Raw genomic sequence first — 27,996 nt, 5'->3', positions numbered from 1 at the left:
ACGCCATTAATGGATGTCGCCCAAGTGCTGTCGGAACGCGAGATCAATTTTAGGATTTTTCATTAAATTTCACAGAGAAAAAATGCCTCGCACTAAAGTAGCCAAGAACAACAAGCGAAGTCGTGGAGTGAACGACGAAAAATTGCAAGAATTCGAGATAATGGGTAATTTCAAGTTCTGAAATCTCGAGTTTTTTAATGTTAACCTCATCTTTTTCCATAGTTGATGTCAAATTAAACGAGCTTGAGGAGAATTACCAAACCGCATTATCCGACATCGAACAAAAGTTGAACTGGATACGCAACCAAATGCCCAGCAAAGTGCTTAAACTGAAAATGTCTGAAGTTCGGAAGATCACAACTGGCAGCTTCATCGATTCGCCCATCGTCAATTCGAGTCTCAAAACGAGTGGCACCAACAGTTTCCAATTATCATCTCGTAACGTCGCATCTCCAGCCTGTCCTCCGACAATTGCACGATCTCAACACTCGGACGAGGGATATTTAACCCATGAGGAATCCAGAAAAATCTCCAATGGTCCCGCACGAATGGGTCCTTTCATGTCGGCACAGAAGAAAAATCGTCGCAGCAGATCGGCAACGGGGTCCTTGTACACTCCACAATTGATGGGATCTCGTTTGGCGCCACAAAATCCATCTCGTACCTTGCTGAAACGCACACAAAGTGGCTTACTCGGTGCTCGTCCATCCCGCAACAAATTCCGAACTCCGATAATGAATGGGCGCACAAAAGCCGTCAGTGTTGATCGCTTGATGATCACGCCAAAGGTCACGCCAAACACTCCGATGGCAGTTTTGCGTCATGCTCGTACTGGAGAAAGTGTATTTTCCGTTACCGGAAGCCCTGTGATTACTTCGGTGTCGGGCGAACGCATGGCAAACGTGAATATTCCAATTGGCGATGCTATTTTATCGATTCGCCCCACGGAAATGGGCAACATTGATCCGTCGTATGTCTCGCGAATCGATAAAAATACCATTCAGCACTTGAAGGTGTTGCAACAGAATATCAATCGGATCATGGAGACTGCGAGTCGTGTTCAAATTGATCAAAACTAATTATGTGATAGATAAATTTCGTTTTAATTTGTAGACAAAATTGTAATTTCACATTTTTTTTAATATTAAAATTCAATTATTTTTGTTGTAATTTTCAGTCAGAGATGAATTTTTGTATCATGCAAATAATTTTGCAAATTTCTTCTTGCGGTAAATTGAGATATCCTGATAGAATGACGTACAATTTACGAACGCCGTCGTAATCGTCGACCTCGCGGTATTCTTCCAAGTACATTTCGTACAAATGGATCACTTGTTCCATTGAGATCACGTGATTTAACAAAAAATCCAACGTATCTTGCATATCCTTGTAGTAAATTATGTTCCGTTTCAAATATTCTTTGAGGTTGTGCAAGTCATCTCTTGTCATAACTCGCGTTATTGTCGATAAATCCTTCAGCGTAATGATCGAAGTGACAGTTTGAAGGGTTGGAAGCTTTTGAAACAATTTCAACTCATGTTCGAGCGAAAACCCACAATTTTCCTTGATGCAAATACTTTGTAGATCATGACAATGATTCATCACATTGGCAACGAGAATCGAATTACGACAAATATAGTAATCCACTTCACCGGGAATTTCCAAAGTAGTCAAGTAAAGTCCGTAAATTAGAGGTAGAAGACATAAAACGGAGATCAATCCGCCTTGAACATCCAATTTGAATTGTTCTATCAAAGGACAATTGTCAGCCAATTCGGTAACCATTTCCTAAAAAAAAATATTTTACTTGAAAAAAAATTTAAAATTGAAAAATTAATTTTCTTACTTCACTCATGAGAGAAAATCCAATGCCAGTAAGTCTCAAAATCCGTAAATTCGACAATCGAGGCCATTTTGCATCATCCGAAGGTGCTTCGCGGGATGATGTTTCAAACACAAGTTCATGCAAATTCGTCAAATCCTTAATTGAGGGCTTGTTTTGATCCAAAAGGGAGTCGATGCTGATCTAAAATTCAAAATTTTATCATTTAATTGAAGAAAAAATTCAATAAAATTTCTTACCGTAACATTTCCGGTGCCATGCAAAATGAAAAGATTCCTAATTCGCGGCATATGTTCACAAAGAACCGAAAAATGGCTACTTTGGAGAGAGAAATTCTTAATTTTCAGGTGTTGGCAGTACGGGTAAAGATGAAGTTGTAATCCGTTCAAGACATCGATCGACTGCAATTTTTTCGGCATCACCATGTTGCCTAAAAGAACCTCATCGAGCACTACGAGACATTTTAATTTCGGCATTTTAGTGTAAAGTAACTCGTTTAAGATGTTTTCAAAGGCAGCATCATTCAATGTTAGTAGGCTTTCGATTGTCATATTTGTGACGTCTTCTTTAACGAAATCCAGGAAGCGAATCATTGTGAGGAATTCTTCAAGCGTTTCGGGAAAGGATTTGATCTTTACATGCGTAAATTGACGCATTTCCATCGTGATGCGGTCGAGAAAAGTATTGAAAAGCTCTCCGTTTCGGCTGTAATTCATGTCTTTTGTTAGAATTAAGCAGCTGGCAGCGGGAAATTCGGAATTTACAACTGATAACCATCTTTTGTTGACTGTCATGACTGTTCGTTTTTCATTTTCGGAGAGAAACGTGAAAATTCTTGCCAAATCCTGTAAATTTAAGATGCATTAGATGACGCTATAAATTTTCGGATCTACTTAAACTAACCTCTGTTCGTAAATCATTGATGGTTGTCGCGTTCTTTTGTTGCAAAATCATCACTGGAGGCTCATTTATCTCGTAATCCATGCAAAAATCGTCCATTTTCGCGATTTAAATGCAAATTTACACAAAATTCGAACAAACAGACGCGATCCGCCATTTAAAATTTCCCTTTTTACAAAATGACAGATTGCAGTGCCGGACCAAGATGAAATTTCTAAAAGGGCTCCATCCCTGCTTTTTAAATTTTTCATACGTTTTTCCTATATTTCAGGTGTTTTTGTGGAAATCCACAAGTGAAACCGTAAATATTCGTGCCATGTAAATTTGTTGCCCGCAAAATAGTGTAAATATTACACAGATGAATAAACTCTGAAAATAATAAAATTGTAAAACTTTATCAAAACATATTCTAGTGATACCAATATTTTACATATATCGGTTTCATATTGCACACATATGCGAATAAATAAGTGAATTATCATAAATGCCACGCTTAAATGAAAATTATGATCTAATACAGTTCGCGCGTTGAACTAACGTATTTTTATGCAAATTTTGTGTGTGTTTTCATTGACCGTCGATGCACTGAGTGCACCATTATAATTAAAATTGACCTTAATGTTATAAATATTTTTTTCGAAATTAAGCTTGAAATAAATTTTTGATTTAGTGGGCAAGTTCATTAAATTATTTTTGAATAATTTTAACCAAACAGGTGTCATGTGGTTTAAAAACAAATAATTTTTTAACTAATTTTCTAGATGTTTATTTTACAACTATTACAAAAAAAAAAATAATTATAGGAACCTACCAAATAAAAACTATTTATAAAAATAATAATAAAAAATAAATAATTTATTATTATAAAATTTTTTAAATAAAAAAAATAAACAATTTTTTTTTTTCATTATTATTTATTAAATATTTTTTTAATTAAATAATTTCAAATAATTTAATTTATTACTTAACAATTTTTAATTAATATAATAAATAATTTCACAATTTTTTAATTAAAAAAAAAGTAATTAAAATGTAGAACAAATTTTTTGTATAAACTTAATAATCTTAAGTCAAATATTTTAATGTAAGTATTATTAAATTATTTTTAAATATTTTTATGAATTATAATTATTTTTTAAAAATATTTTTTTATAAAATACTTTGAAAAATTAAAAAATTAAAAAAAAATGATGTAAAAAAATATTTAAAAAAAATTTAAGATATTCATATAAAAAATAAATTAAATATATAATTGACTTAAGTTCCTTAAGTTCATAAAAAAAGTTCAGTACATGTATGACCCGTTAACTTAAACCATTTAAATAAAATAATTAAATTCAATTGCAACATTTTGCAACAATTTCTGACACCTATCATATATTTTTTCGCGTCAAAACTAATTTTTTTTATGGACTCACCCAAAACATGTGCGATGTTATTTTGTTGTGATGGATAAACAAATCGATTTATTTTTAAATCTTTATGCATTACAATATCTTGAATAAATACTTTTAATGACATTATCTAATAATTACACTCAATATATCAATTTAATACAAAATCTGAGAATATATTAGCGCAGAAAAAGTAGAACACATAACCACACCCAATTAATGAATAATGATAATAATGTATCTGTTATATGTCGTAGGTATAATATTAATATGTATGTTAATGTTATTGAATTCAAAAGATAGATTTTTTGGTGTTTTCCTTCGCATAAACATTTATCACGTATGTAACATGCAACATATCTGATTGCAGGCGCGAGTGTATTGTCCGCTGACAAAACACACAAAAGCAATAATAAACAAAAACAAAAAATGTAGTTGTTAATTTGAACAACTTTTTACAATATATCAATCAGCCACTTACTTTTTACCTTAATTTTTTTTCGATTTTTTTTTGTGACTAATCGAATTGCAAATAATATAATAAGAATTGAATAGTGTTAAAATATAAATGACTGGCAGTTTAGCAGAAAAAAATAGGAATGTTCAAGCAGCTCAAGATTTATGTTATGTTTGTTCTCTCCAGCCATTCAATTGCTATTCCATAAGTCATTTCTCTGTGGAGGCGACTGGTATTTCAACTTGATTTGCATAATAATAGTTTTCATAAAGTCTAGACTGTTATTATTTATGATTATTAGTAAAGCATTACATTAGAGCATTTTTGAAAGAAATTTGTTTTGAATTTATCTCAACAGCCAATGACAATTAAAGTTATCACATTGTGATTTATAATTTTGTAATAATTGTAATTTATTGTGAAAAAACACAACACTTGTTGCCTCTAAACTGTTTTATCGATGAAAGAATCGGAATATATTATGTTCGTTTGAATCAGTAGCAGCTGAAATTTTTGAAAAGTTGTTTACAATAAATTTTAAAGTGTTATTGAAATGGAAGAGATAACTTGTAATATAATTAAAAATATAAAAGAACGGCAAATGTTGATTTCCCAACGGCAATGTCATTTTAATTACAGCCTTTTAGAACATCATTTTAGTAGCGCGTGAGTCATTTATTCCATATCGAAGCAGTTGCAATAATTTCAATGCATTTAGGCGATTTAATTTATTAATCTTAATTTTTGTCAACTCCCCCCTTTGATTTTTTTTTAAAAAAAATAATAATTATTTTATTATTTATTTTTATTAATTTTTTATTATTATTTATTTTAGATAATTATTTTAAATTATAAATTTATTTATTTTTTTATTTTATTAAATATTTAATTTTTTAAATTAGGTAGTTTTTTTTAATATTTAAATTTTAATATTTATTATTTTAATTAAATTAATAAAAAATTATTTTTTTTAAATAAACAAGTAACCTTAATGAGACAATTATATTCAAGTTTATATGAAAAATAAAAAAAAATTAAGCGAAATTTTTTTCATTTTAGAAAATTAAATAAATTTTTTATTTATATTTTATTTTAATTTTTAATTTTTAATTTAATTTAATTTAATTTTTATTTTATTAAAAGTTGTAAAAGTTGTATTAAAAGTTGTATTTATATTTTAAAATTAAATTAAATTAAATAAAAAAAAATAATCAAATATCAAAAATTATCATTTAACGACTAAAAATGTTAAAAAAATTAAAATAAAAAAATATTTTGATCTTTAATCTGATGGAACAAAAAAAATAAAATATTAATATTTTTCGCCTTATTAACAAAAAATTTGTTTTCATAATAATTTAATGATTCAATTGGAGACCTACACACGTGCGTAAAGTATTTTTTAATTCTTTTGACTGTCACACAAGTCAGTCGCGCGCATAACTAACATACACAAAGTCGCATGATGTAATAAAGTATTTATCATGCATGTACTGAGAAAACTTTTTCTAGTTGCAAAAAAATGTAAACAACAAAACTTCAGGTGTGTATGAGTTCTTTTGAATGCAACGAATGGGTGTAGAAGCGAGTGAGAGAGAGGTAGGTTTGCAACAAACGAACGACCTAGGTATCGGTTCAATGTTAATTCTAGATCATAAAACTAAATTTTGAATGCTCAAAAGTTCACCTATGTTAACACACTGCTGGTAAAAAGGTATAAAAAGCGGTGCACTTGCAACTGCCAAATCACAGTTTTAAGTTTCGCACTGCAAAAGCAACACGCGTGGATAATTAAAAATGTTCAAAGTAAGTTCAAAAGAGAAAAAAACACAAAAATATGTGAAATTATTGGAAAATTAGTGTGCCAGAAGAGCAAAAAAAGAGATTAATTGTCTTTGACATGCAAAGTGCTCGACGATGTGTCGTGATAAATGATTTAGATATTTTAACTTTTGTTTGCGATAAAATGCAGTTAATTGCTCAAATTGATGAAATAATGACGATACATTGTGTGTCTGCTGTCAATTTAATTAGTTAATTTCCTCGCAAATATTTGATCTAATGCTCTCCAAAATTAATTTGTAGTTCGTCATTCTTGCTGCCTTCGTTGCCGCTGCCAATGCAGTTTTGGCTCCAACTCCTTATGGAACTGCCGTTACCAGTCAACATGGCAACATCCTCCGCTCATACGGAAATTTGGGACAAGTTTCGACCTATTCCAAGACCATCGATACTCCCTACTCTTCCGTCAGCAAATCTGATGTCCGTGTAAGCAACCCCGGAGTTTATGGAACTCATGCCTATGGTAAGAAATTTTTTTAACTAAAAAAAAATTAAAAAAATTAATTTTTTAAAATTTTAATAGCTGCCCCAATTGCTCCCATTGCCCATGGATACCACGGATATGCCGCTCCAGCTTATCATGGATATGCTGCTCCCGCTTATCACGGATATGCTGCTCCCGCTGTCGCTAAAGTTGCTGCCCCAGCAAGCCTCTTGGGTAATTTTTCACCGAAAAAAGCAAAAATAAAAAGGAAATTATTTTTAATTGAATTAATTCTACTTTACAGGAGTTGCTTACTCTCCAGCTGTTGCCGTTTCTCACATGAGCTACCAAGCACCTGCCATCTCTTATGCTTGGTAAATTTCTTAACACTTGAGAAATTTTGTATTGAAGACATTTTTTTTATACCACAACTGTTACAAAAAAAATCTCGCAGTCATTTTTTTGTATTTTTAAATAAACTTAATTTATTTATTTTTTGTTATTGTTACAAAAAAAAAATTGTCTATTTCCTTTGCTTGTCGAGAGTCCTACGCCGAACTACTTTACGTTTCTAGAGAAACCAATTGATCGCATTTATCTGTCGTCTGTTGTTGACACACAAAGAAAAACAAATTACGTCGAATATTTGTTGGGGAATTTTATGATAATTCGCGGAAGCAGGAGAGGAGAAGTGAAAAGTAAAAAAAAAATCTTGAAATATTTTACCTTGCAGTTTTTGTTGTAGTTGGATAACTTTTTCATGTTTTGCATGTTTTTATGTTAAATAAATGATTTTATTATCTTCTGCGAAATTTTTTGATGAATGTTAACAAGGTGAGAATTATTAAAAAAATATAAATTTTGTAAAAATACTAAAATAAAATTAAAAAAGTTAAAAAAAAACTTTAAAAAAATAATAAAAATTTTAATCCAAAATTTTTCTATATTTTTTTATAATTTTTTTATTTTAAATTGATAAATGTTTTCAATGTAACTTTTTAAACGAATTATTTATATTTATTTATTTTATCAAAAAATTTAAATGAAACAATTTTTTTAAAAAGCAAAAAATTAATTCTCTTGAAAATTCAAACATATTTATTTTTTTATAATTTTTTAAAGAAAATTTTTTCAATATTTTGTCAAATAAATTTCTACAATTCTTAAAACCTTGTGAGATTTTAATACCTACATTGAATGAATTAAATTATTATTTTTTCTTTTTATAAAAATAAATTCATCAAATAATTTTTTTATACAATTTTTATATTAAATTTTATTTAAATTAATTTTTTTTTAATTATAAAATTAAATTAATTTTTAAAAAATATTTTTTTTTTACTCGAAATAAAATTAAAATTAAATTAAAATATTTTTTTATCAAAAAGTTGAATGCACTAAAATGCTATAAAAATGCGACAAAAACATTATTTTATACATAAAAACAACACCTTAACATTGCAATAAAGATCCGCACCCAAAAAACACTCCATAAATGCATCAAAAGTTATGAAACATTTTCCAAGCAAACTAAATAAATATGATTGATTCAACTTTTATCTATTCTGACAACTTGTCTTACTACAAATAAAATGTAGAATATTTCTCAAAACATTACACTAAACGAAACAACAACATAAAACAGAAAGAGACACGATTGTTTATTCATAAATGCCTCAAACTATTGAATATGGTAAAACTTTAAACACACCGGTAAGGTATATATGCAAAATGTGCCAATTACTATATTTGGACACGAACAAAAAAAAAACTTTAAATAATAATATTAATTATGTTGTCATTAAATTAATACGAAACAGTGTTAATGGTCCGTAATTGAATTAAATTAGGATATGTTTAGATAAAAACAATTCATTTGTTTTTCATGTAAGGCAAAAATTCCAGAAATGCTGAGGTTTGTATGCAAACACCTTTCCATTTCATGTGTTTCTGTACGAAATATCTTAACGATATACAATCGTACGAAAAGATATTCGTATTTTTACTGCTAATTTTCTTCAATATATTTATGTGTTTATATCATTTACAATTGAATATTCTTTTCTTAAGGCGTTTTAAATAAAAAAGTGGTTTTTCATTGTTCGAGTGTGCAAAAAAAAAATATTATGACGATCCTCAGTTTCGAAAAAAATTATAAAAAATATTAATTTAATGAAAAAGTTCATAAAACTCAAAAAATTAAAAAAAAAATATCTTAAAATGAATTAATTTTAAAAAAATAATTATTTAATTAAAAGTTTTTAGAATCTGCAGTCATAAGAATTTAATATCTTAATTAAATAAATAAAAAAATATTTAAAAAAATAATTAAAGTTATACATACATTTAAGTTAGTTAAATATTTTAGAAGAATTATTAAAATTTAAAAAAAAATTAATAATTATTTAAAAAATGTAAGAGATTAAAATTAAAATTATAATAATTAAAATTAAAATTCTAAATTAAATTAAATTAAAAAAAAAAAATTATGTTAATAACATTAATTAAATATTTTATAAAAATTAATTGCAAATTAAAAATTAATTAAAAACATCAATTATTTTTTAAAATTATTTTTCTGCATTTTTTTTTGCAAAAAATAAAATATTTTTTAAATAAATAATAATTTAAATATAAATAAAATATTTTAATTTAATTAAATAATAACTACCAATAAATAATAAAAAAAAATAAAAATTTAACAAAAAAGGCGATAAAGTTATTTGCACGATTTAGGATGTCAACTACAATTCAAATCTCATTTTATTATTATATCTGTATTATTTTTTTTGCTTGTAGATATACCAACACCGCACATCAAATCGTCATGAATTTAAAATACGTGTGGAGAATCTTGTTAACAATTTATCCATTGTAAAATATATATTTTTATGTACATTATTTACTTTGCTTTGATGTCCGCAAAGAGTGTGTGAGAGGTATATTTGGTATAGGTGCAAACTGATTTTAAATTCACGACTCTCATCAGTTTGATTTAAACCTTTGACGTAGCAGCGAGCTCAAAAACAACAAAAAGACGATAAAACTCTAGAATGTTGCTAGATTAAAAACTTTTGTTTTTTTTATTGCTCCAAAAATTGTGGTTTACGCGTTAATTGTGCTTCGCGGAAAAATATTATGATCTGCAAATTGAGACAATAAAACAAGGATTAAATTTTTGGAAAAATATTTTAATAAAAAAAAAGTGTCTGCTTTGAAGGAATATCGCAATTTGAAGGAATGTAAAAGGAAAAGGAGAGGAAATTAACATGGAGGCTACTCAAGCAATTCTCTACGAACGTAAGTTTAAATAAACATCTGGCTTTTTAATTAGACGAAGCAACAATCTGTGAAAGAGCAAATTAATTTCATACCTTTTCGACACACATAAAATATACGTGATAACGAATAAAAGTCAGACCAAAAGACAGAGAGAATAAAATTTTATGTAATTTAATTCAAAAACTCTCCAAACACAAGTGTGCCGTGATTTTATATATAATATGATAAAAAGTGTAAAAACAAGATATCTGGTTGCTAACTTATATAAATTTAGGACAATTTAGTTTTTTTTTTAGATTATTTTGTATGTTATACAGAACTTTATGATCTCTCCGTAATTTTTTTTTCTAAATTGTCATTTCCTTCTACACAAAAAGTAATCTGTCCATCATAAAAAAAATATGTGGCATGTGTGGGCCTATTTTTTGATTTAAATCATATTGAGTGAAATTCGTCTTTTTGTTGTCTCAACTTTTTTTTTGTTGTGAAAATTATTGTTATTTGATGTGGTTAAAAATTGATGAATGAAACAGTTGCGGTTTTCAAAGTTAAAATTTTCTTAACTAAAAATTTCCTTTAATTTTTTTTTTTTTTTTTATAATAAAAAAAAGTTTCTTATCATATATCAGACCGAAAATCTAGACGCCTTTTCACCTTTTCACAAAAAAAATAAATAATAAAAGATAAACATTTTGTTATAATGCAGCGAAATTTAGCCCGTAGGAAAATTGTACGACATGACCTACTTTAGACACAAAAGGAAAATTTTGAACAATTGACTTCAAAGTTGAAAGGTTGATGAAAAATTCGCAAAACCTCCGTCGTTAATTAATTGCGGTTAAAAGTCTTTTAAAAAATTCCGCTGCGATGAACAAACTTGTTGCTATTGTTCTGCATTTATAATAAAAAAAAACTTTTTCTTTTGAGATTTTTATGATAAATCTTTAAAAAGTTAAAAAAAAAATCCAAAAAGAATCAACATGGAAATACTTTGTTTATATCACACCACGCTAAAAAAAAAGTTTAAAATTGGATCAAGGTTTTTTCGCTGTTCGAATAGAATTAGGGGAGACCATTAAAGTGATTTATTACCTCATTACGTGTAAGGTACATGTGATGTGACAATTATAGTTCAGTGAACTTTTGCTCACTTTTTTTTCCACATCAACAAGTTTTAATCCTTTTTCCTTCGTTTTCGCATTTCAAAAGACAAAAACGAACGAAATCCATTTAAAACGATTACCTGTCCACAAATCAATTACGAGAAATTTGGATACAATGGAGCTCCATCCCAGCGTTTCAATTACTGCTCTCTCAGTTGGATAAATACACGCTCGCACCAACTCTCGGTAAATGAATGAATCAAGTATGTTTGACGATTATGCACACACAATAGAATTTAAGTGCGGATAAGTGCACTTCAGATTTAAGTGTATCACCAACAATATCATGATGATACACAACACACACACAGGGAAGAACATTAAATTTAATTTTTTGTTTGTTTCTATTGTTGCAAAGTTTTGTAGTTGGACTCTCGATGGTTTTTAAATATTCTTTTTGTGCATTGTTGAGAATTTTTTGGGAGTTTCTTTGTTTAATTTTTGAATGTATTGTACAAAAAGTGATGAAAAATGTTTCAAAGCTTACAAATAACTTTAGAAGAAATTTATTGCAGTAGAAATAAAAGAGTTATGTTGCAAAAAAAATTACGTTTTAACATTTTTTAATAAAAAAAATAATAATAAAAATTAGTTGTTTCGAATTTGTTTTGAAAAGAAATTGAAAAAATTTTTTAAATAATTTAATTTTAAATATTATTTTTTTTAACTTTTAGAAGAAATTTAGACATTATAAAAATTTATTTTAATTTAATTCAAAGTAATTTATAAAATTATTTTAACTTATTAAAAATATACCAAAAATTATTTTGAATAATTATAAAAATAGTAATTTTTTTATTTTATTCAAACAAAAACTTTATTTTAAAATTACCAGAAAAGTTTGAAAAGTAATTTATTAAATTAATTTAACTTATTAAAAATTCAATTAAATTAAATATCAAAAATTATTTTGAATGATTATTACAAATAGTAAATTTATTATTAAAAACACTAAATTTTAAGTACAAAAACATTAAAATAATAAATAAAATGGTCCATTTTAAAATATATTTTCATAAAATTTTTTAAATATAAAGAAAATTTTTAATATACCGTAATATAGATAATTCTTATGGAAAAATAAAATACGTTCTATTGGCGAAAATAGGTTTTAAAAATCGTTATATTAACATTTTTAAGTATAACTTATGAATATTTAACAAAATTTCAAATTTTTTCAACTAAATTTGTGAGAATGAAATACTTTAAGGAATTTTTATTAATTTATTTCATGATTTTACAAGAAATTATTATCCATTAATTATTAAAATTTTTTGAGTTCGTATGAAAAAAAATGTACTTTGAATGAAATAAAATTACTAAATTAGGTTTTCCAAATGAATCGTTATTTTAAAATTTTTGAAATAAAAATATAAAAAAAATAAAAAATTTTAATTTTTAACAAATGTCAAATTTTTTAAAAATTTTCAATTTGTGAGAATGAATTATTTTAACGAATTTTTATTAATTTATTTTAAAAATTGAAAAAATATTTTAATTAAAATTGAAAAAAAATTAATATCATAAAAATTTTTTTTTTGAAAAAAAAATTCTAAAATTTAATGAAAAAATATTTTTTATTAACTTCAAAATTGATGTTCCATTAATTATTACCATTTTTTGAATTCGTATCGATTTTACGGATTTTAAGAAATATCTACTATAAAATTACTAAATTAATTAAAAATTAAATAAAAAAAAATCAAAAAATATCCTGGATTTAATAAAAAAAATCCTCATTTATAATTTATAAATGAAAGTTAAGAATAATTAAATTTAAATTATATAAAAAATTTTAACTTTCAATTATTATTTATAATTTTATGATAAAAAAGGTGAAAGCAAGTAATATTCTTAAAAATGAGCAATTTAGCTTAAAAAATTAATTCCAATAAATTATATTTGAACTAGAATGACAAAAAGTTCTCGATGTGTAAACAGTAAATATCAAACGTGACGTCAATAGAGATATGCCTTCAAACGTTCATTACGTCGACACCTTGTGATTATTTCCATTTGTCTCTGTCTAAAACGCATCAACGACCACTACATACGGCAGTAAAAAAGACCAAGCATCCATGGGTAAATATGTTCGTTCAACTTACTACAATATTGCATTAAAATACATTAATCTACCTCTTGCCGAGACACATCCACATTGCAATAAATGCAAAACTAAGGATTTTATTTGCACATAACAATAAATAGATAGATTGTGCCAGTAGTGTGTGGTGTTTAGGTGAAGGCTGTCGGGAGGATAACGGTCCAAGGTTACATTTTCCATCACATATGCTACGTGAAATACTGTTTTTATGCATCATATAAAAAGAGATTACTACCATTTTCATTTCCACGAATCTCTACTATACTTCGACGTGATATGTTTCGGCAAACATATCGAAAATATTACAATTTCGATTTGGCGAAAGAAGATCTCGGCTGATGGTACTACTTAAGTGAACAGTTCACTTGAACTGAGTGCAACGATTGTTGTATCATCGTCGTGTCGTCGGTAGTTGGGAGAGTGTCATCTCAAAATCTCGCACACATCATGTATCTACAGAGCAAAAAAGAGGAGAATTTTTAAGAATTAGTGGGGTAAAAAAATTCTTCGTCTCGCAGAGATCATGCATTGATGACCAGCAGAAGAAGAAGGACGATTGACCACGAATTTAATTAGAAAAATAAATGAAATGATTAAATTATTTGTGAAGAGCGATGTTTGTGGAATAATTAATTGGATTCACGTGAAATGGAAAAATGACCCACCTTCCAAGAAGACGAAGACGAGGACAGAAGAAGTTTTTGTATTAAAATCAAATCTTACCTAAATCTGCAGAGATTTACTTTGTACACATAATTATTACAGGTGGTTTCATTAAATCTCCTCCGTGAGTAACGTACAGCGCGACTTTCCACGACATGATGATGTATCCCCCAAATAGGCCATATATTGAGATGTTTTCATAGCTGTATGGAAAAAGATACGTATCCTCTCCACTTGATGATACACAGACCATGCCAATTTTACTCTCAATCACGATCATGCGTACTACTTTTGCACTTACATACGCGACACCCAGAGACTGATGAGCGGCGGCAATGTGTACGATACTGCACGATGTTCATATTTTAATTATAAAATAAAAAAAAAAGATAACAAATAAATAATTTTGCACCCAAGTGAGAGTGATCAGTTGTGGAAAAGCGAACACACAAGACGGTCGAAATTGTTTCACGCGTGCAAAAATATTTTTATTATCATCCACAGTGTTGTGTGTTTTGATTAGGCATTCTCTTTCAGCAGCAGCAGTAGTAAATAGAAAGTCAAACAAAGTGTACGTGATTTTTGTGATGAGGAAAAATTTTTTTAAGATTTAAAATTCTTACAGTGTAAACAAAATTCGTGTAAATTTATGCTTTTATGACACAAATTTTTTATTTATTATTTTTTTTTCGACCAAAATATTTGCACATTTTACAACAAAAACGAAAGAAACACAAAGTGAGCTTCAGCATGTTTTTAATTAAAAACATTGCAGCAACACACGTTAAAATTCATTCAAATAACAATTAAGTGAAGGAAACAAACAAATAAATCATAAAATTCTATTAAATAGTGAATTTATGTTTATTGCAATAGACAACTGTATTTTTTCCGATCTAAATAAAATGCATTCGCAGCAGAAACAATAATATTAATTTAAATTTTGAATAAACTTTTTAATCTTACTTCTTCCTATTTTCCCTTCTCGCATTCGTTGCGTCTCCTCACGTAGTTTTTTTTAGTGAAAAAACGTATGTATATCTATTTATTATTTGCCACATACCTCAAGTTACTATTAAAAAATTTATAATATCAAAATGAATACAAAATGTGTATAAATAGATTCAGAGCGACACATATAATATTGATGAGAAGTGTGTGTTTGTGTACCTCTAAGAGTATTTTCTATCCACATTGTAGTAGTTTTTTTTTGTTGTTGCTTACTTGCTTGCTTGCTACCAGAATATTGTAGTACTACAATAGACACTTGACTTTTATTATACTCCTTACTATTATATTGTTGTTGTTATTGTTGCCAGTGTTGGTTTTGTTTATTTTTTTCTGAAGCCACAATGTTTTGACGTGTTAATAATTTACATTTCTTTTCTTTTCAAAAATTATATGAATGATATTTTTAATAATTGTGTTAATTGATGATTTTTTTTAAAGTGTCATAAAATTATTATTTTTTTTAATTCATCATAAAATAATAAAATTTAATTTGTTTTTTTTTAAAATGAAATTCATATTATAAATTTATGAGATATTAAAAGAGATGGACTGTCGAAATGTATATTTTTCTGAAAAATAAATTAATTTAGCAAAAAAAATTATTTACCTAAATATTATAATTTTTATTCATATTGCAATCAAAGCAATTTTAATTTTAATATGCAAAAACATAGTTTTTTTTTGTTTATATTTCAGATTAAAAAGATTAAATTAATTAGAAGATCGAAAAATTAAAAAAAAAATCTATAAAACTTGTTTTTAATCAAAATCAAAATAACGTATATAATAAATTTATATACATATATAATAAAATAAAATTAAAAAACTATATTATAAATAATAATTATAATTAATTTACGTTTATGGAAAAATTCAGAATTTTGATTCTTAATTTTTTTTTAAATTTAATTCATAACTATAAATTTTATTAAGTTATAATGTTCATTTGAATATTTATAATATTAATATTTAACTATTGACAAATAAAAATTAACTTTTTAAAAAAATAAATAAATTTTATAATAATTTGATTAAATTCAACAATCAAAATTGCATTGTATATTTTTATTTTTTCAACTGAAGTAAATTTGATATTCAATGAATTTTATTTATTTTTACATTTTTTTAAACAAAATTTATTTTAAATTAAATTATTAATTATTTTATAAATAATTGAAACATAATTTAATAATTAATTAATTAACTTTATAAAAAAATAATAAATTTTATAATAATAAAATTCAACAATTTTTTAAAAATATATTTTATTATATTGAAACATTTTTTTTTGATAATTAATAAATTATTAATAAAATTATTTATAATTTTTAAAATATGAATTTATAACAAAAAAATTGAGGGACCCTTTTGTAATTTTAAAACTATTCCATCTCTGGAATTAAAAAAAAAACATAATGACAAATAAATATAAAATAGTCGAGAATAAACAAAACAAAAACCTACACAACACCGTTTTTAGTACAAATTTAATCCAATTAACTTGTTTAAAATGTAACTCAATTCTCTTTCATTTGATACTTACTTCATATCTAAAAGATATATGTTCCGCGTTCAGCAGATTCTATAAAAATATATTTTATTTTTATTAATTTCCCAACAAACCATCCTCTTGAAGTAGTAAGTCCACGCAAAAAATAAATCACACGCATGAGGAAAACCAAATTATTTATACGAGCTCTCCAAAACTTTTTCTTTTCTGAATTATTACGACGAGGACAAGTGCTATTCAGTTCATACAAAAAAATAAGTAATATTACGACATAAATGTATGAAAGCACTTCCGTTTATCATTTTGATTCGATTATATTTGCCATCATACATTTAATGACACTTGAAAAGTTATTGGGAGTGCTCGACTATTTAGCAGCACGCGCCAGGAAATTAAATCACTTGTGCGTTTTTGTATTCTCGACTTTTTCGGTTAGCAAGTTGCCAACAGGGCATCCACTTTATTGATGATACTCAATAAAGATAAAATAACTATTGTAATTAGTTTAGTTGTTTTTTTCTTTTTTTTCTCTTGTATGAATGGAGATATCAAGTACTTAATCTTCGTTACATTACTTGAAGAATGTAGAAGATAAATGATTGAGGAAAAACTAACTTTATAAAGTTTAGATCAATTATATTGGCTTTTTCCCGTTCTTTCCTGTTATTTATCTCACATTAACTTATTTACTCGGGGGAAAAATTATATCAATAATAATATTATTATATTATTTATATACTAAAGTGGTTTTCCTCTTTTTTTATTGAGTTTTTATACATATATAGAAAAATGTATATTCGAGATGATAAACTTTTGTCCATATTCAATCCATGTTAACATTTTATCTTTATTATTGGATTATCGCATTCAGTATATCTTGAAAAAGAAATGTATATGGTCAAGGATTGTTAAAAAAAAGTTAAAAGAGTAACCCTTACATGAACAACTTAAGCGTATTTTGATTTTTTTTAGAATTTTTATATTTATATATATTTTGAATTTTTACATTTATCTATTTTATATTCAACACAAATTATTAAGAATATTATTTAAAAAAAAAAATTAATACTATTTCACATCTATTTCGGTATTTTAAAATATTTAAATAATGTTTGATTTTATATTTTTATTTTAGTTTTTTGATCAAATTCAAATAAAAAATCATTAAAAATAAATCAATAATTTTCTAATGATTATTTTTAATATTTAAAATTATTTTTGAATAATTAGAGTTTTCAGCTATTTTTGTCAAAACTTTTCAAAAACTGCTAAAAAATTACAAATTATTAAAAAAAAAATGGTTTTTTGCTAAATTTGGTAATTTTTATGTATTTCTTGTTATTAATTTATCATTTTTAATCATTTTGCAACTCAAAACTGCCAAAAAATTGAAACTGAAAAAAAAAATTTTTCTTTGACATAGTTTTTTTTTTGAAAACTAAATCAAGAGCAAAAAAACTGTGTCAAAAACTGTGTCAAAGCCATTTTTGTCAAATCTTGCTCCAAATGGATAAAAATTTGTCAGAGGGCTCTAATTTATCATTTTTAATCATTTTATAACTCAAAACTGCCAAAAAATTGAAATTGAAAAAAAAAAAATGGATAAAAATTTGTCAGAGGGCTCTAAGTTATCATTTTTAATCATTTTATAACTCAAAACTGCCAAAAAAATTAAACTGAAAAAAAAATTTCTTTGACATAGTTTGTTTTATTTTATATATTTTTTTTTAATTTTCCTCTAAAATCAATTAATTTTCTATAATATTTTTCTAAAATTTCTGAATTATTGATATTTTCGCTAATTTTTTTAAATTAACATTAAACGGACAGACATAAAAACGCACAAGACTCCGTACTTTTTAAAAAATGTTCCAAACTGCGGTAAAAATCACAACGTAATCTCCTTGTCCATTTATTCATTCTCGCTTCACAAACATATCGAAAACAATGTAATCTGCGCGGAACAATGCCTTTTCACCAGAAAAGTGGAAGTAAATCATTTGTCTCTATGGAACCATTAAATTATGTTCATCATTACGTTACGATGGCCATTTAATATTTAGAGATCCATTTTATTATATTATCACTCCTGTTGTCTTAGTGCATGCTTACCGGTATCAGGACATGGCATTCTCGTCATCATCACTCCGTTTAAGAAGATTAACTGTTTGAGTGATTTCGCTTGAATATAAATCACACGCATGACAAACTATGTATTATGGCACAGGATTTGAAGAAAATTTTATCACCATGATGACGATTATATTTAATGTGGTCCTAATCGTATTAAACTAGCTTTGACACTGCGCCAAAAATACTTATCTTAACTGAACGTTTATTTTATTTTATTAGTTTTTTTTTTGTCGAATAAAAAAATTTATTTGAGACGCCCGAAGAATCTGTGGGAACAAATAAAACAGATTTAGCGCAAAATAAATTTTTATAATTATGAGACACAAGTTTTCACATACGCGAGCGAACATCAAATAAATATTATTATCAAAGAACACAGGAACCAAAACTCAGCGACTGTCATAACATAATGCCATAAATCTCGCAAAATCCTTGGATTCAATCAAAGTCCAAGTGTTTGCGTGTTATTTTTATCGAAAGAATCACAAAATTAAAAAAATTCTCTCTCGATGAAATACATTTTTTTGGCGTTCAACTAAATAGTTTGTGACAAAATAATTAAATATTTTGCGAAACGTCTTCTTTAGTGGCAAAAAATTCGTTCAGTCATCAAAACGTTGTCTCACGGTTAAAACATTCATCGAGAAAAGGGTTTCTTTCAGTTACAACAAACACGTCGACGATTCTATTTAATTTTTTTTCTTGCTTTGATGTTGTCGGCGCGTTGATGACAAGAAAACGAAATTCAAGTATTTCAAATATTTAAGCCTCCCTCGTCATCTTTTCAAAACTATGTGCAAGTGTTTTTGTTGAAAAATTATTTTTCTCACACCGTTTTTAATGTTCAACAAGTTAGAAAATTATTTGAATTACATTTAGACATTTTTTTTTTCGTTTGAAACAGTGCATCGCACGCGACTCAACAAGAAAATCAACAAGCAGTGAAAAAGTGAATGACAAAAAAAAATGAAAACTAAAGAAGAAAAGTGATACAAAAAAAAAATAAAAAATTCTCAAGAAATGTAAAACATATCACACACGTGAAACAAAAATCACAGTGGTCAATTATTGTAAAATTTGGAAAATTTTTGAGAAAAAAAAATTATGAGTGAAGAAGGTAAGAAAAATGTTTGTTGGTCAATCAGAATCACACGAAAAGCACGTGTTCGGTAGTTTGTTGTCTAATAATTGTTATTGTAGCCAAAATGACGAGCAACGAGAACATCTGTTTGCAATTGACACATTTGTTCTGCCTCTCTCTTTCTCTGTCCGAGCTACTTACTGGCTAGACAGCAAGTCACACATTTTCTGTGTACATTGCTAATTATTATTGCCTGCGATATGAGGTCACAATTTGTCAAGTACGGTAGGCAGTGCAGTAGATTATCAGAATTACTTGTCAAATTTCTTTTATATCACGCGCCAAGCGTGGTTGTTCATGTGAAGAGCTGAAAAAAATTTTAAATTAAATATTTAATTAATTTTAAATTAAAAAATTAATAATTTAATTAAAATAAAATTAAACAATACATTTTTATTAGTAAAATAATATTTTATTTGATTTTATTAATTACAATAATTAATTTAATTTAAATTAATTTAATATTTAAATGTAAAATTAAGAATTTTCAAGTTTAAAATATTTTTTTATTGATTAATTTAATTTAAATAAAAAAATTAATTAATAATTTTAATTTATTTAATATTTAAATGTAAAATTAAAAATTTTCATATTTAAAATAATTTTTTATTAATTAAAATAATTAATTTAATTTAAAAAAAATATTTTATTAAAAAATTTGCCGAATTGAAAAAAATAAAAATATTTTCTAAAGACGTGCAAAATTTCATAAAAATATTAAAATATTATGAATATTTTATTTATAAAAAATTTTGTTTAATTAAAATATGAAATAATTTTTTAAAACAATATTATTTTCTGAAAGATTTATGAATAATATAAATTTTTATAAAAGACAGAAAATAAATAAAAAAAAAGAAAATTCAAAGTTAAATAAAAAAAATAAATAAATAAAAATGTCATCAAATCATTTTAACTATTTTTTAGTTTAAAAAAATATCTAATTTTTGTTTAATTTTTTTTTTATTTCCGGCTGATACAAAAAAAAATATAATCTAAAATTATTTCTTAAAATAGACCATTAAAAATACGAAACACGCGAAATAATATAATTAAAAGTTATTTTTACGTCAATAATTCCAGATCTCCCATTTTCTCACAAATAATTGCAATTTATTTATTTTTTTTTGTCGCCAAAAATTAATGGAAATCAATTTCGCGCAGACAAAGTATTGAATTTTGTTTGAAGAGCATTTGCTTTTACAAACAGACAATCGCGCAAATATTTACTACAACACTTGATGATTACTTTAAATCCGTTTAAAATGTGACTATCTCAACCTCTTTCGTTTGGCGACGCGCCAAATAATCATAGACACTAGTTGGTGACGACAGCGCCAGTCAATTTTATTTTATTTTACCACAAACCCCGCGTAAATAAACACGAATTTGTTTGTTTCCTCAGTTGGCAAAAAAAAAAATAAAATAAAAATTTATCTCGTTCTAATTAATATTTAATGAGACAATTTCTAAGATAGTGTAAAATTTATTTAAAATTAGTGGGTTAGTTTGTTTTAATTATAAACTCATTATCAGTCGGAAAGGGGAGGCATGCACCGCATTTTCCAAAGTAAATGTGTCAGTTTTCCGGCGCGCGTATTAAAATTTTATAGAAATTCATGCAAACGAGAGAGAAAGAAAAAAATGCGCGCGCCAAGATGTATTTTTTTATTTAATTAAATCAAGGTGACTAATTTGATGCAACGTCTTGTGAAAAAAAGATCACATTTCGTGTCGTGTTTGTTTTCCGCGTGACATGATGAGCGACGTGCCGTTGTAAAGGGTGCGCTTTTACAAAATTTTAAGGATTTTCGCTACACACACACCTTTTGTTTGTGACATCAAGTTTTGTGTCGTACCCTCTGGCAGAAACTTTTCTCATGATGAGAAGATAATTTTTCGATTAAGTTCACACATTATGTATTCCTGTGTGCAGTCACGAGTACGTATGAGAGGCTCTTGTGCACATGTCGAGCCTTCAAAGCATAAAATTACACAAGTAGCTGCGACAAGAGGTCGTTTTAATTAAAGGGTTATTGGCATATCACATTTTTTTATTTGAGAAAAAATGTTTTTTGTTTTATTTAAGGCGAATAAATTAATTTATTTTACTTTTTTTATGTTTATCAATTTTTAAAAAATAAAAATTGAAAAATTATTTCTTTTTCAAATATTTTTCTTGTATTTTTTAATAGAAAAATTCTTTACAAAAAATTAAATTAAAAAAAATAATTTAATTTAAATTAACATTTATTTAAAAAAAATTAACTAAAAATAAAATTTAATTTTTTTAAAAGTTTTCGGATTAAATAAAGGGGACAAAAACAATTTTAATTTAAAAAAAAAAATTAGCTGAACTTTACTTTTTCTGAAGAAATTCGAACTATTTTTTTTAAAAATAAAAGTAAATTAAAGAAAATTAAAAAATTAAATTGCTTTTTCTGAAATTTTATTTAAAATTTTAGTTAAATTAAATTAAATTTAACTAAATTTTAATTTTATTAATTTTTAAAAAATTAATTTTAATTAAATTAATAAATTAAATTTTTATTCAATAAACTTGTTGGCTTAAAAATTTTATTAAACATTAACTAAAATTAATTTAATCATCATTTTACGATCGAAAAGCGTTAAAAATAGCATGAAAAATTTAAATTATTTTTATTTCTTTTTTTATCTTGATGCAAAAAAAGTCAAATAATTAAATTTAGTCGCCTTCGAGAGCTCAAACGGCATATCGTGCAACTTTTTCAACTAATCTCCAATCATCAATTAAATGAAGCTCTGATTACCTTTGAGTCTGTGTGCCGATGCCGATAATAATTAAGAATTGACCGACATATCAGAGAGATCATGGACTTGTGTGAACACATATTTGCACGAAAGTAGTAAATAAATTAATTGTAATTACATTTTACGAACTCTACTTTCATGTTGCTTCTCTGTCGGAGCAGTCGTATCAAGTTTTTTACTATTTTATTTTTTTTCTTTGTTTATTTGCAGTCAACTTACGGAAATCCGATGTAATGGTCAATTCCACGGGGTCAAATAATGAAACAGATTTATCACTAAAATGCCCGGAAGACGGGAAACATCAGTCTGGCACGGCGGCACACCAACTTGCCGATGACGAATGTGATATAATCGGGACACTGATAGGCGATTACGGCAGATGGCAGTTTCTTATGACCCTATTATTAGCTTTATTTCAAGTTCCAAATACATTTCACATTTATTCGCCGACGTTTCAGGTGAGATTTTTCTCGATTTTCTTCTTTTTTGCGTCGAAATTTATTTTTTTTGTCCATTAGGCAGCCGATAAGGTTTATTGGTGCAAAAGGCCCGAACGTTTTTCCAACTATTCCATAGCAGAATGGATAAAATACTCAAATTCATCAAGTAATTGCAGCATGTATGACCTGAATTACGATCATCTAGTCGACGAACAACAGGCAAGTTTTTTATCTTAAAATGCGAATTTGCATCTGGCAGACGATAATTGCCAGTAACAATCCACTTTTAATTTTAATGTCCAAAAAAATTACGTCAACTCGTTACAAGCAATTAAAACGATGCACCTAGAAAGCAATTTCATGGTTCACATAAAACCAATTTAATTCCCAACCACATATGAGAAACAATTTTGCGCAGATTCTGTCTCTCTTCGCATAAAGTACGTAATTGATAAAGCCTCAAACACAGAAATTACACAAAATTATGGTTGGTAATTAATACGTAAATGCTCAAAATTATTTTAATGGACCAACGTCAATTTGTGTCTGATGAGATTTTGTGAGTTTAATCGGCTTTCAAATGGTCCTTTGATTAATATTTCATGATCACTCAACTTTGTCTAACTCCTTCTACTTAAATATAAATATCTTCTCGAAACTAATCTTAAGATTCTGTAAATAATTCCCTTTTAATGCAAATTGGTACAAAAGATTTACATGTCTCGCTTGTTCGGAAATTTATCTCACATTATGATAACAATATATGACACCCTCCTCCAACCCCCAAATGCTAATTAATAGATAAAATATTCACGAGATATTAGCGAACATTTGTTTTGGTTCTCAGAACTCATGCTCAAAACATTAACTCATTTGCATTAATTAGCCTTTACTAACAAAGTTTTCTCGGCGATATGTGAAACAGTTTTACATGAGGACGGAGCAATAAATGAAAATGTTTCTCAATATTAGAATTAATTAATTTTTTTTTGAACATAACTTTATAATTTTTTTTTTATTTTTCACAAGTTTTAAAAATATTTAACAAAATAAATTTTAATTAAATGTTTTAATTAATTAAATAAAACATTAAAATTTTTAGTTTTATTTAAAAAAAACTATTTGAAACAAGTTCTTATTTTTTTTTTCTAAAAAAATACGTGAAAGTAAAGTTTTTAATATTTATTGATAATATGTATTTTTAATATTAATTGATTTAATATTTATTTTTTTTATTTCTCAATATATATTTTAAAATTATTTTTATTAATTTAAAAATTTTGTTCTTTTAAATTTACCGACAAATTTTTTTACAACAAAAAAAATTTTTATTAAAATTAAAAAAAATTTTTATTAAATTAAATTAAAAAAAAATTAAAAATTAAAAAAAAAATATATAATTAAAATTTTTTAAATTTCAAAAAAATAGAAAATTAAAAAAAAATAAATAAAAATACTTAAGAATTTAGGCCAAAACTAAATGAAAAGCTTTAAATATATTTTAGATTTATTAATTAAAAATTATAAATATTTTATTAATATTATTAATTGATGGAAAAATTGCTAATAAGTTAAAAATGTTGAGAAATAAATTAAATATATTTCGGTAAAAAAACAATACATACTACTTTTGACAGAAAATTTTAAATACCTATATTCACTAAAATTATCATAAAAAAATTAAATTTTAGAAAATTAATTTTTAATAATAATATTTGACAAAAATCAAGATTTAATTTAAATATCAAAATTTAAAAAAAAAAATTATGATAAAACTTAAAATTCAAAATTTATCTAAAAAATTTAATTTTGTTATTTTTTTAAATTATCTTTCACAATAAAATTTCTTAAAATAATTCTTAAAATAAAAAAAAAGAAAAAACATGAAACATTTTTGTTCATTGCATCTCCATGCGAAACAAGTAACGATGACGAAAACATGAGAAATGCAATTAAATCTATACCTAAGCAGCATATTGAGAGACAGAACACTCGCTTGAACTTAATCTATTTTGAGCTTCTTCAATTTGAAAGTGAACCGATATGATATTAATTAAAAGTTATGCATGTGAGAACAAATTCACGAGAACACATATAATAAATTCATATTTATTTATTTAGAAAATTTTGTCGTATAAATCATCACCTTTTTTTTTGTCGTTGGCATCCAACCAATATTTACATTTATTTGCATGTTTTTCATGTTCGCAGAGATTACAAAGTGGCATGATTTCCTGCACGGACTGGGAATTCAAAGAGGATGATCTCGGCAACACGTGGACGTCACAATGGAAACTCGTGTGCGACAAGGAATGGCTGAAAAATGTCGCGGAAATGTTTTTCTTGGTAGGTGTTGCGTCGGGCGGCATCGTAAGTGGCGTCTTGTCGGACAAATTTGGAAGGAAACGTCTTTTGTTTATTTCAGCAGTATTACAAACGTTTTTTGGTGAATTAAATTCTTGAGAAAAATATTATTTTTATTGAATTTTTTGATTAATTTCAGGCTTGGCACTGTATTTTGCCGATTCCTTTGAACTTTATCTCTGTCTGAGAGCATTGCTGGGTCTCGTTTCCGTGTCTGTCACATATGCCGGTCTAATATTGGCAATGGAGTTTGTCGATGGCAAGTGGCAAACGATCGCTGGCATGTACAATTTATTCCCATTACCTGTTTCTTACATCATGATATCTGGAATTGCTTATCTAACGCAAGACTATCAATATCTTCAGTTATGCATTGGCTTGCCGGGTGTTTTCTTGTGTCTGTTATGGTACGTAACAACATTTTTTCGATTATTTTTAGAAAAATCTTATATAAAAATTAAATTTTTCCACAAAGGTTCGTCATTCCCGAATCACCGAGATGGTTGCTCATCAAGGGAAAAACCGCAGAAGTGAAGAAAATCGTAAAACAAGCTGCTGCTATGAACAAACGCGAGTTACCGGAAGACCTGGATATGCTATTGCAACCGCCAGTTGTGGAGGAATCCAATGCCGAGGTCTCGGAACTCTTTAAATCGAAATATTTGCGACTCATTACGTTTTGTTTTCTGTGCATTTGGTTCACCATGAACTTAGTCTACTACGGATTAGTATTAAACATGAATGCATTAGGTGGCAACATTTATTTGAATTCGGTAAAATTTTGTTTTTTTTTTATAAAATTTTAAATTAACGTAATTTTTTTTTAGACTTTAGCTGGTCTGGTCGAACTTCCTGCGATCGCGCTTGCCATGTACATTATCGGAAAAACAGGCAAGAAATGGCTATTTTGCGGAACATTGATGACAGCAGGTCTGGCGTGTTTAGGAGCTGCCATAATGGAGGGAAACGACGAAATGCTTTCGGTCAAATTAACTTTCGTCATGATTGGTAAATATTAAAATTTTCACAATTTTTCAGGAATTTTCTCTTCAAAAATTGATCTTATAGGAAAATTCACAATTAGTGCTGGTAACACTATAATGCCAGTTTACACGGCAGAACTTTATCCCACTGCCATTCGGAATATCGGTGTGGGAGCTTGCAACGTTTCTGCTGGATTTGCGCTCATTTTAACACCTTATTTGTCGATGTTGGTAAGTTTTCTTCAAAAATAACTTTTTTAACAAATAATTTTCTAAAAAAAATTTTTCAGACGAGAATCCAGGTATACTTATTTATGGCAATTCTCACTGCTTGGTGTTGGTTCGGTGCTATTGTCGTAATGTTTTTACCGGAAAATCGCATAATTCCTGCCACAGATTTAGATCGAAGAAGATAAGATAATAGGCAACAACCCAAAATTAACAATTTATGCTATTTTAAACAATTCGTGGAATAATATGATTGAAAATTTCTTAATTTGAGGGACGAAATCGAATCCTTTCCTTATATCGGAAGAAACAAAAAATATTAAATTACCTGCGAAATTGTCACAAAATTATTAAAATCGGCGATATGAAAATTCGTAACATGAAAAAAATGTAGAACTTCAATGAATGAATGTTTAAAAAAATATATGTAATAACTACATTACAGCCGTATTATAGTTATAAAAATAGTGCAAAATATTATTTATGTAGTTTTAGCCATATAAATTATATTTAATGAAAAAAATTTAGCAACATTTTAATAGGATTCCATTAAATTGTCAATTATTGTTATATCAGAAGAGGATGTATAATAATTTTTTACACATAAAATATAATTTGTTTAAATTATTACGTACTTACAACATTAATAATTCTCTCTAAATAATAATTTTGTTAAAATTTCAGTATAATTTATTGGTTACTAAAATTAATGAAAAAAAAAACTTATCAATGTGTCGTCAATTAGATAAATAAACACAAGTCTGTAATACATGGCACTAAGCGTCAATTGAACAAAAAGTTGCAGATAAAAATTAACATATATAATAATCGTAAAAATAGAAAAAAAAAGTAAAAGTATCACAATAATAGCATTTATTTGAAATAATAACAGCAAAAGAGTAAACTACATTAGTGGAAATAGAAAAATATTTAACAATAAAAAAAATATTTCTAACAGGTTTTTAAAAGATACAAAATTTGGCTGGACCAAATAAACATAAATAAAATGGATTTTTTATTATTATCATTATTATTAAATAATTTTTTCTTTAAATAAAAAAAAATATTTAAATAAGTAGCGAAGCACACACAAAAAAAAATAGTAATCGTTTCTACCAAATTCAAAATAAAAAAAATCAAAATTAGAAAAAAATCAACAGAATTTAATGTATAGTGCAAAACTTAGTGGAATTAATCGTTGAAGGCGATCAAATAAATGTATTGAGTGTGAATGTTATTTCAAAAAAACAAACAAAAATGTACCATTTTGAGAGTAGTTAGTGTTAAAAATTATATAAATGTATGTTCATCCACAATGTAG

General features: G+C 26.4%; 4 protein-coding genes across 4 annotated transcripts; 3 read left to right on the top strand and 1 right to left on the bottom strand.

Moving 5' to 3' along the window:
• Nucleotides 1-13: 13 nt before the first annotated feature.
• On the top strand, nt 14-1,180 carry LOC134836925 (borealin-like). Its single transcript, XM_063852210.1, has 2 exons — nt 14-164; nt 223-1,180. Exons 1-2 carry the CDS (start codon nt 14-16, stop codon nt 1,077-1,079), a joined length of 1,008 nt encoding a protein of 335 aa, XP_063708280.1. The 3' UTR covers nt 1,080-1,180.
• Nucleotides 1,086-2,906, bottom strand: LOC134836924 (uncharacterized). Its single transcript, XM_063852209.1, has 4 exons — nt 2,747-2,906; nt 2,083-2,688; nt 1,847-2,026; nt 1,086-1,788 (listed from the first exon to the last, which is right to left on the bottom strand). The coding sequence occupies exons 1-4, from the start codon at nt 2,840-2,842 to the stop codon at nt 1,174-1,176; spliced, it is 1,497 nt and encodes a 498-aa protein (XP_063708279.1). The 5' UTR covers nt 2,843-2,906; the 3' UTR covers nt 1,086-1,173.
• A 3,485-nt stretch (nt 2,907-6,391) lies between these two features.
• Nucleotides 6,392-7,238, top strand: LOC134837327 (cuticle protein 67-like). Its single transcript, XM_063852697.1, has 4 exons — nt 6,392-6,400; nt 6,680-6,899; nt 6,960-7,094; nt 7,165-7,238. Exons 1-4 carry the CDS (start codon nt 6,392-6,394, stop codon nt 7,236-7,238), a joined length of 438 nt encoding a protein of 145 aa, XP_063708767.1.
• A 2,836-nt stretch (nt 7,239-10,074) lies between these two features.
• Nucleotides 10,075-27,135, top strand: LOC134837326 (organic cation transporter protein-like). Its single transcript, XM_063852696.1, has 9 exons — nt 10,075-10,160; nt 22,871-23,118; nt 23,179-23,319; nt 25,312-25,546; nt 25,604-25,871; nt 25,940-26,237; nt 26,292-26,472; nt 26,533-26,678; nt 26,738-27,135. The coding sequence occupies exons 1-9, from the start codon at nt 10,130-10,132 to the stop codon at nt 26,861-26,863; spliced, it is 1,674 nt and encodes a 557-aa protein (XP_063708766.1). The 5' UTR covers nt 10,075-10,129; the 3' UTR covers nt 26,864-27,135.
• The last annotated feature ends 861 nt before the right edge of the window (nt 27,136-27,996 follow it).

This window comes from Culicoides brevitarsis, chromosome 1, assembly GCF_036172545.1.
Source record: "Culicoides brevitarsis isolate CSIRO-B50_1 chromosome 1, AGI_CSIRO_Cbre_v1, whole genome shotgun sequence".
In the NCBI taxonomy this organism is placed as follows: Eukaryota; Metazoa; Arthropoda; class Insecta; order Diptera; family Ceratopogonidae; genus Culicoides; species Culicoides brevitarsis.
The sequence above is the reverse complement of the archived record's forward strand: the minus strand, read 5'-3'. Positions and strand labels throughout refer to the sequence as shown.

Excerpts from the sequence above, each read along its gene's own strand:
- LOC134837327 (XM_063852697.1), top strand. Across the intron at positions 6,900-6,959 it reads TTATGGAACTCATGCCTATG|CTGCCCCAATTGCTCCCATT; the intron begins GTAAGAAATTTT and ends AAATTTTAATAG. Across the intron at positions 7,095-7,164 it reads TGCCCCAGCAAGCCTCTTGG|GAGTTGCTTACTCTCCAGCT; the intron begins GTAATTTTTCAC and ends TCTACTTTACAG.
- LOC134836924 (XM_063852209.1), bottom strand. The coding sequence starts at position 2,842 with ATGGACGATTTTTGCATGGATTACGAGATAAATGAGCCTCCAGTGATG. Across the intron at positions 2,027-2,082 it reads ATGGCACCGGAAATGTTACG|ATCAGCATCGACTCCCTTTT; the intron begins GTAAGAAATTTT and ends TTTGAATTTTAG. Across the intron at positions 1,789-1,846 it reads GATTTTCTCTCATGAGTGAA|GAAATGGTTACCGAATTGGC; the intron begins GTAAGAAAATTA and ends ATTTTTTTTTAG.
- LOC134836925 (XM_063852210.1), top strand. The coding sequence starts at position 14 with ATGTCGCCCAAGTGCTGTCGGAACGCGAGATCAATTTTAGGATTTTTC. Across the intron at positions 165-222 it reads GCAAGAATTCGAGATAATGG|TTGATGTCAAATTAAACGAG; the intron begins GTAATTTCAAGT and ends CTTTTTCCATAG.
- LOC134837326 (XM_063852696.1), top strand. The coding sequence starts at position 10,130 with ATGGAGGCTACTCAAGCAATTCTCTACGAAC. Across the intron at positions 25,872-25,939 it reads GTTTTCTTGTGTCTGTTATG|GTTCGTCATTCCCGAATCAC; the intron begins GTACGTAACAAC and ends TTTTCCACAAAG. Across the intron at positions 26,679-26,737 it reads CACCTTATTTGTCGATGTTG|ACGAGAATCCAGGTATACTT; the intron begins GTAAGTTTTCTT and ends AAAATTTTTCAG.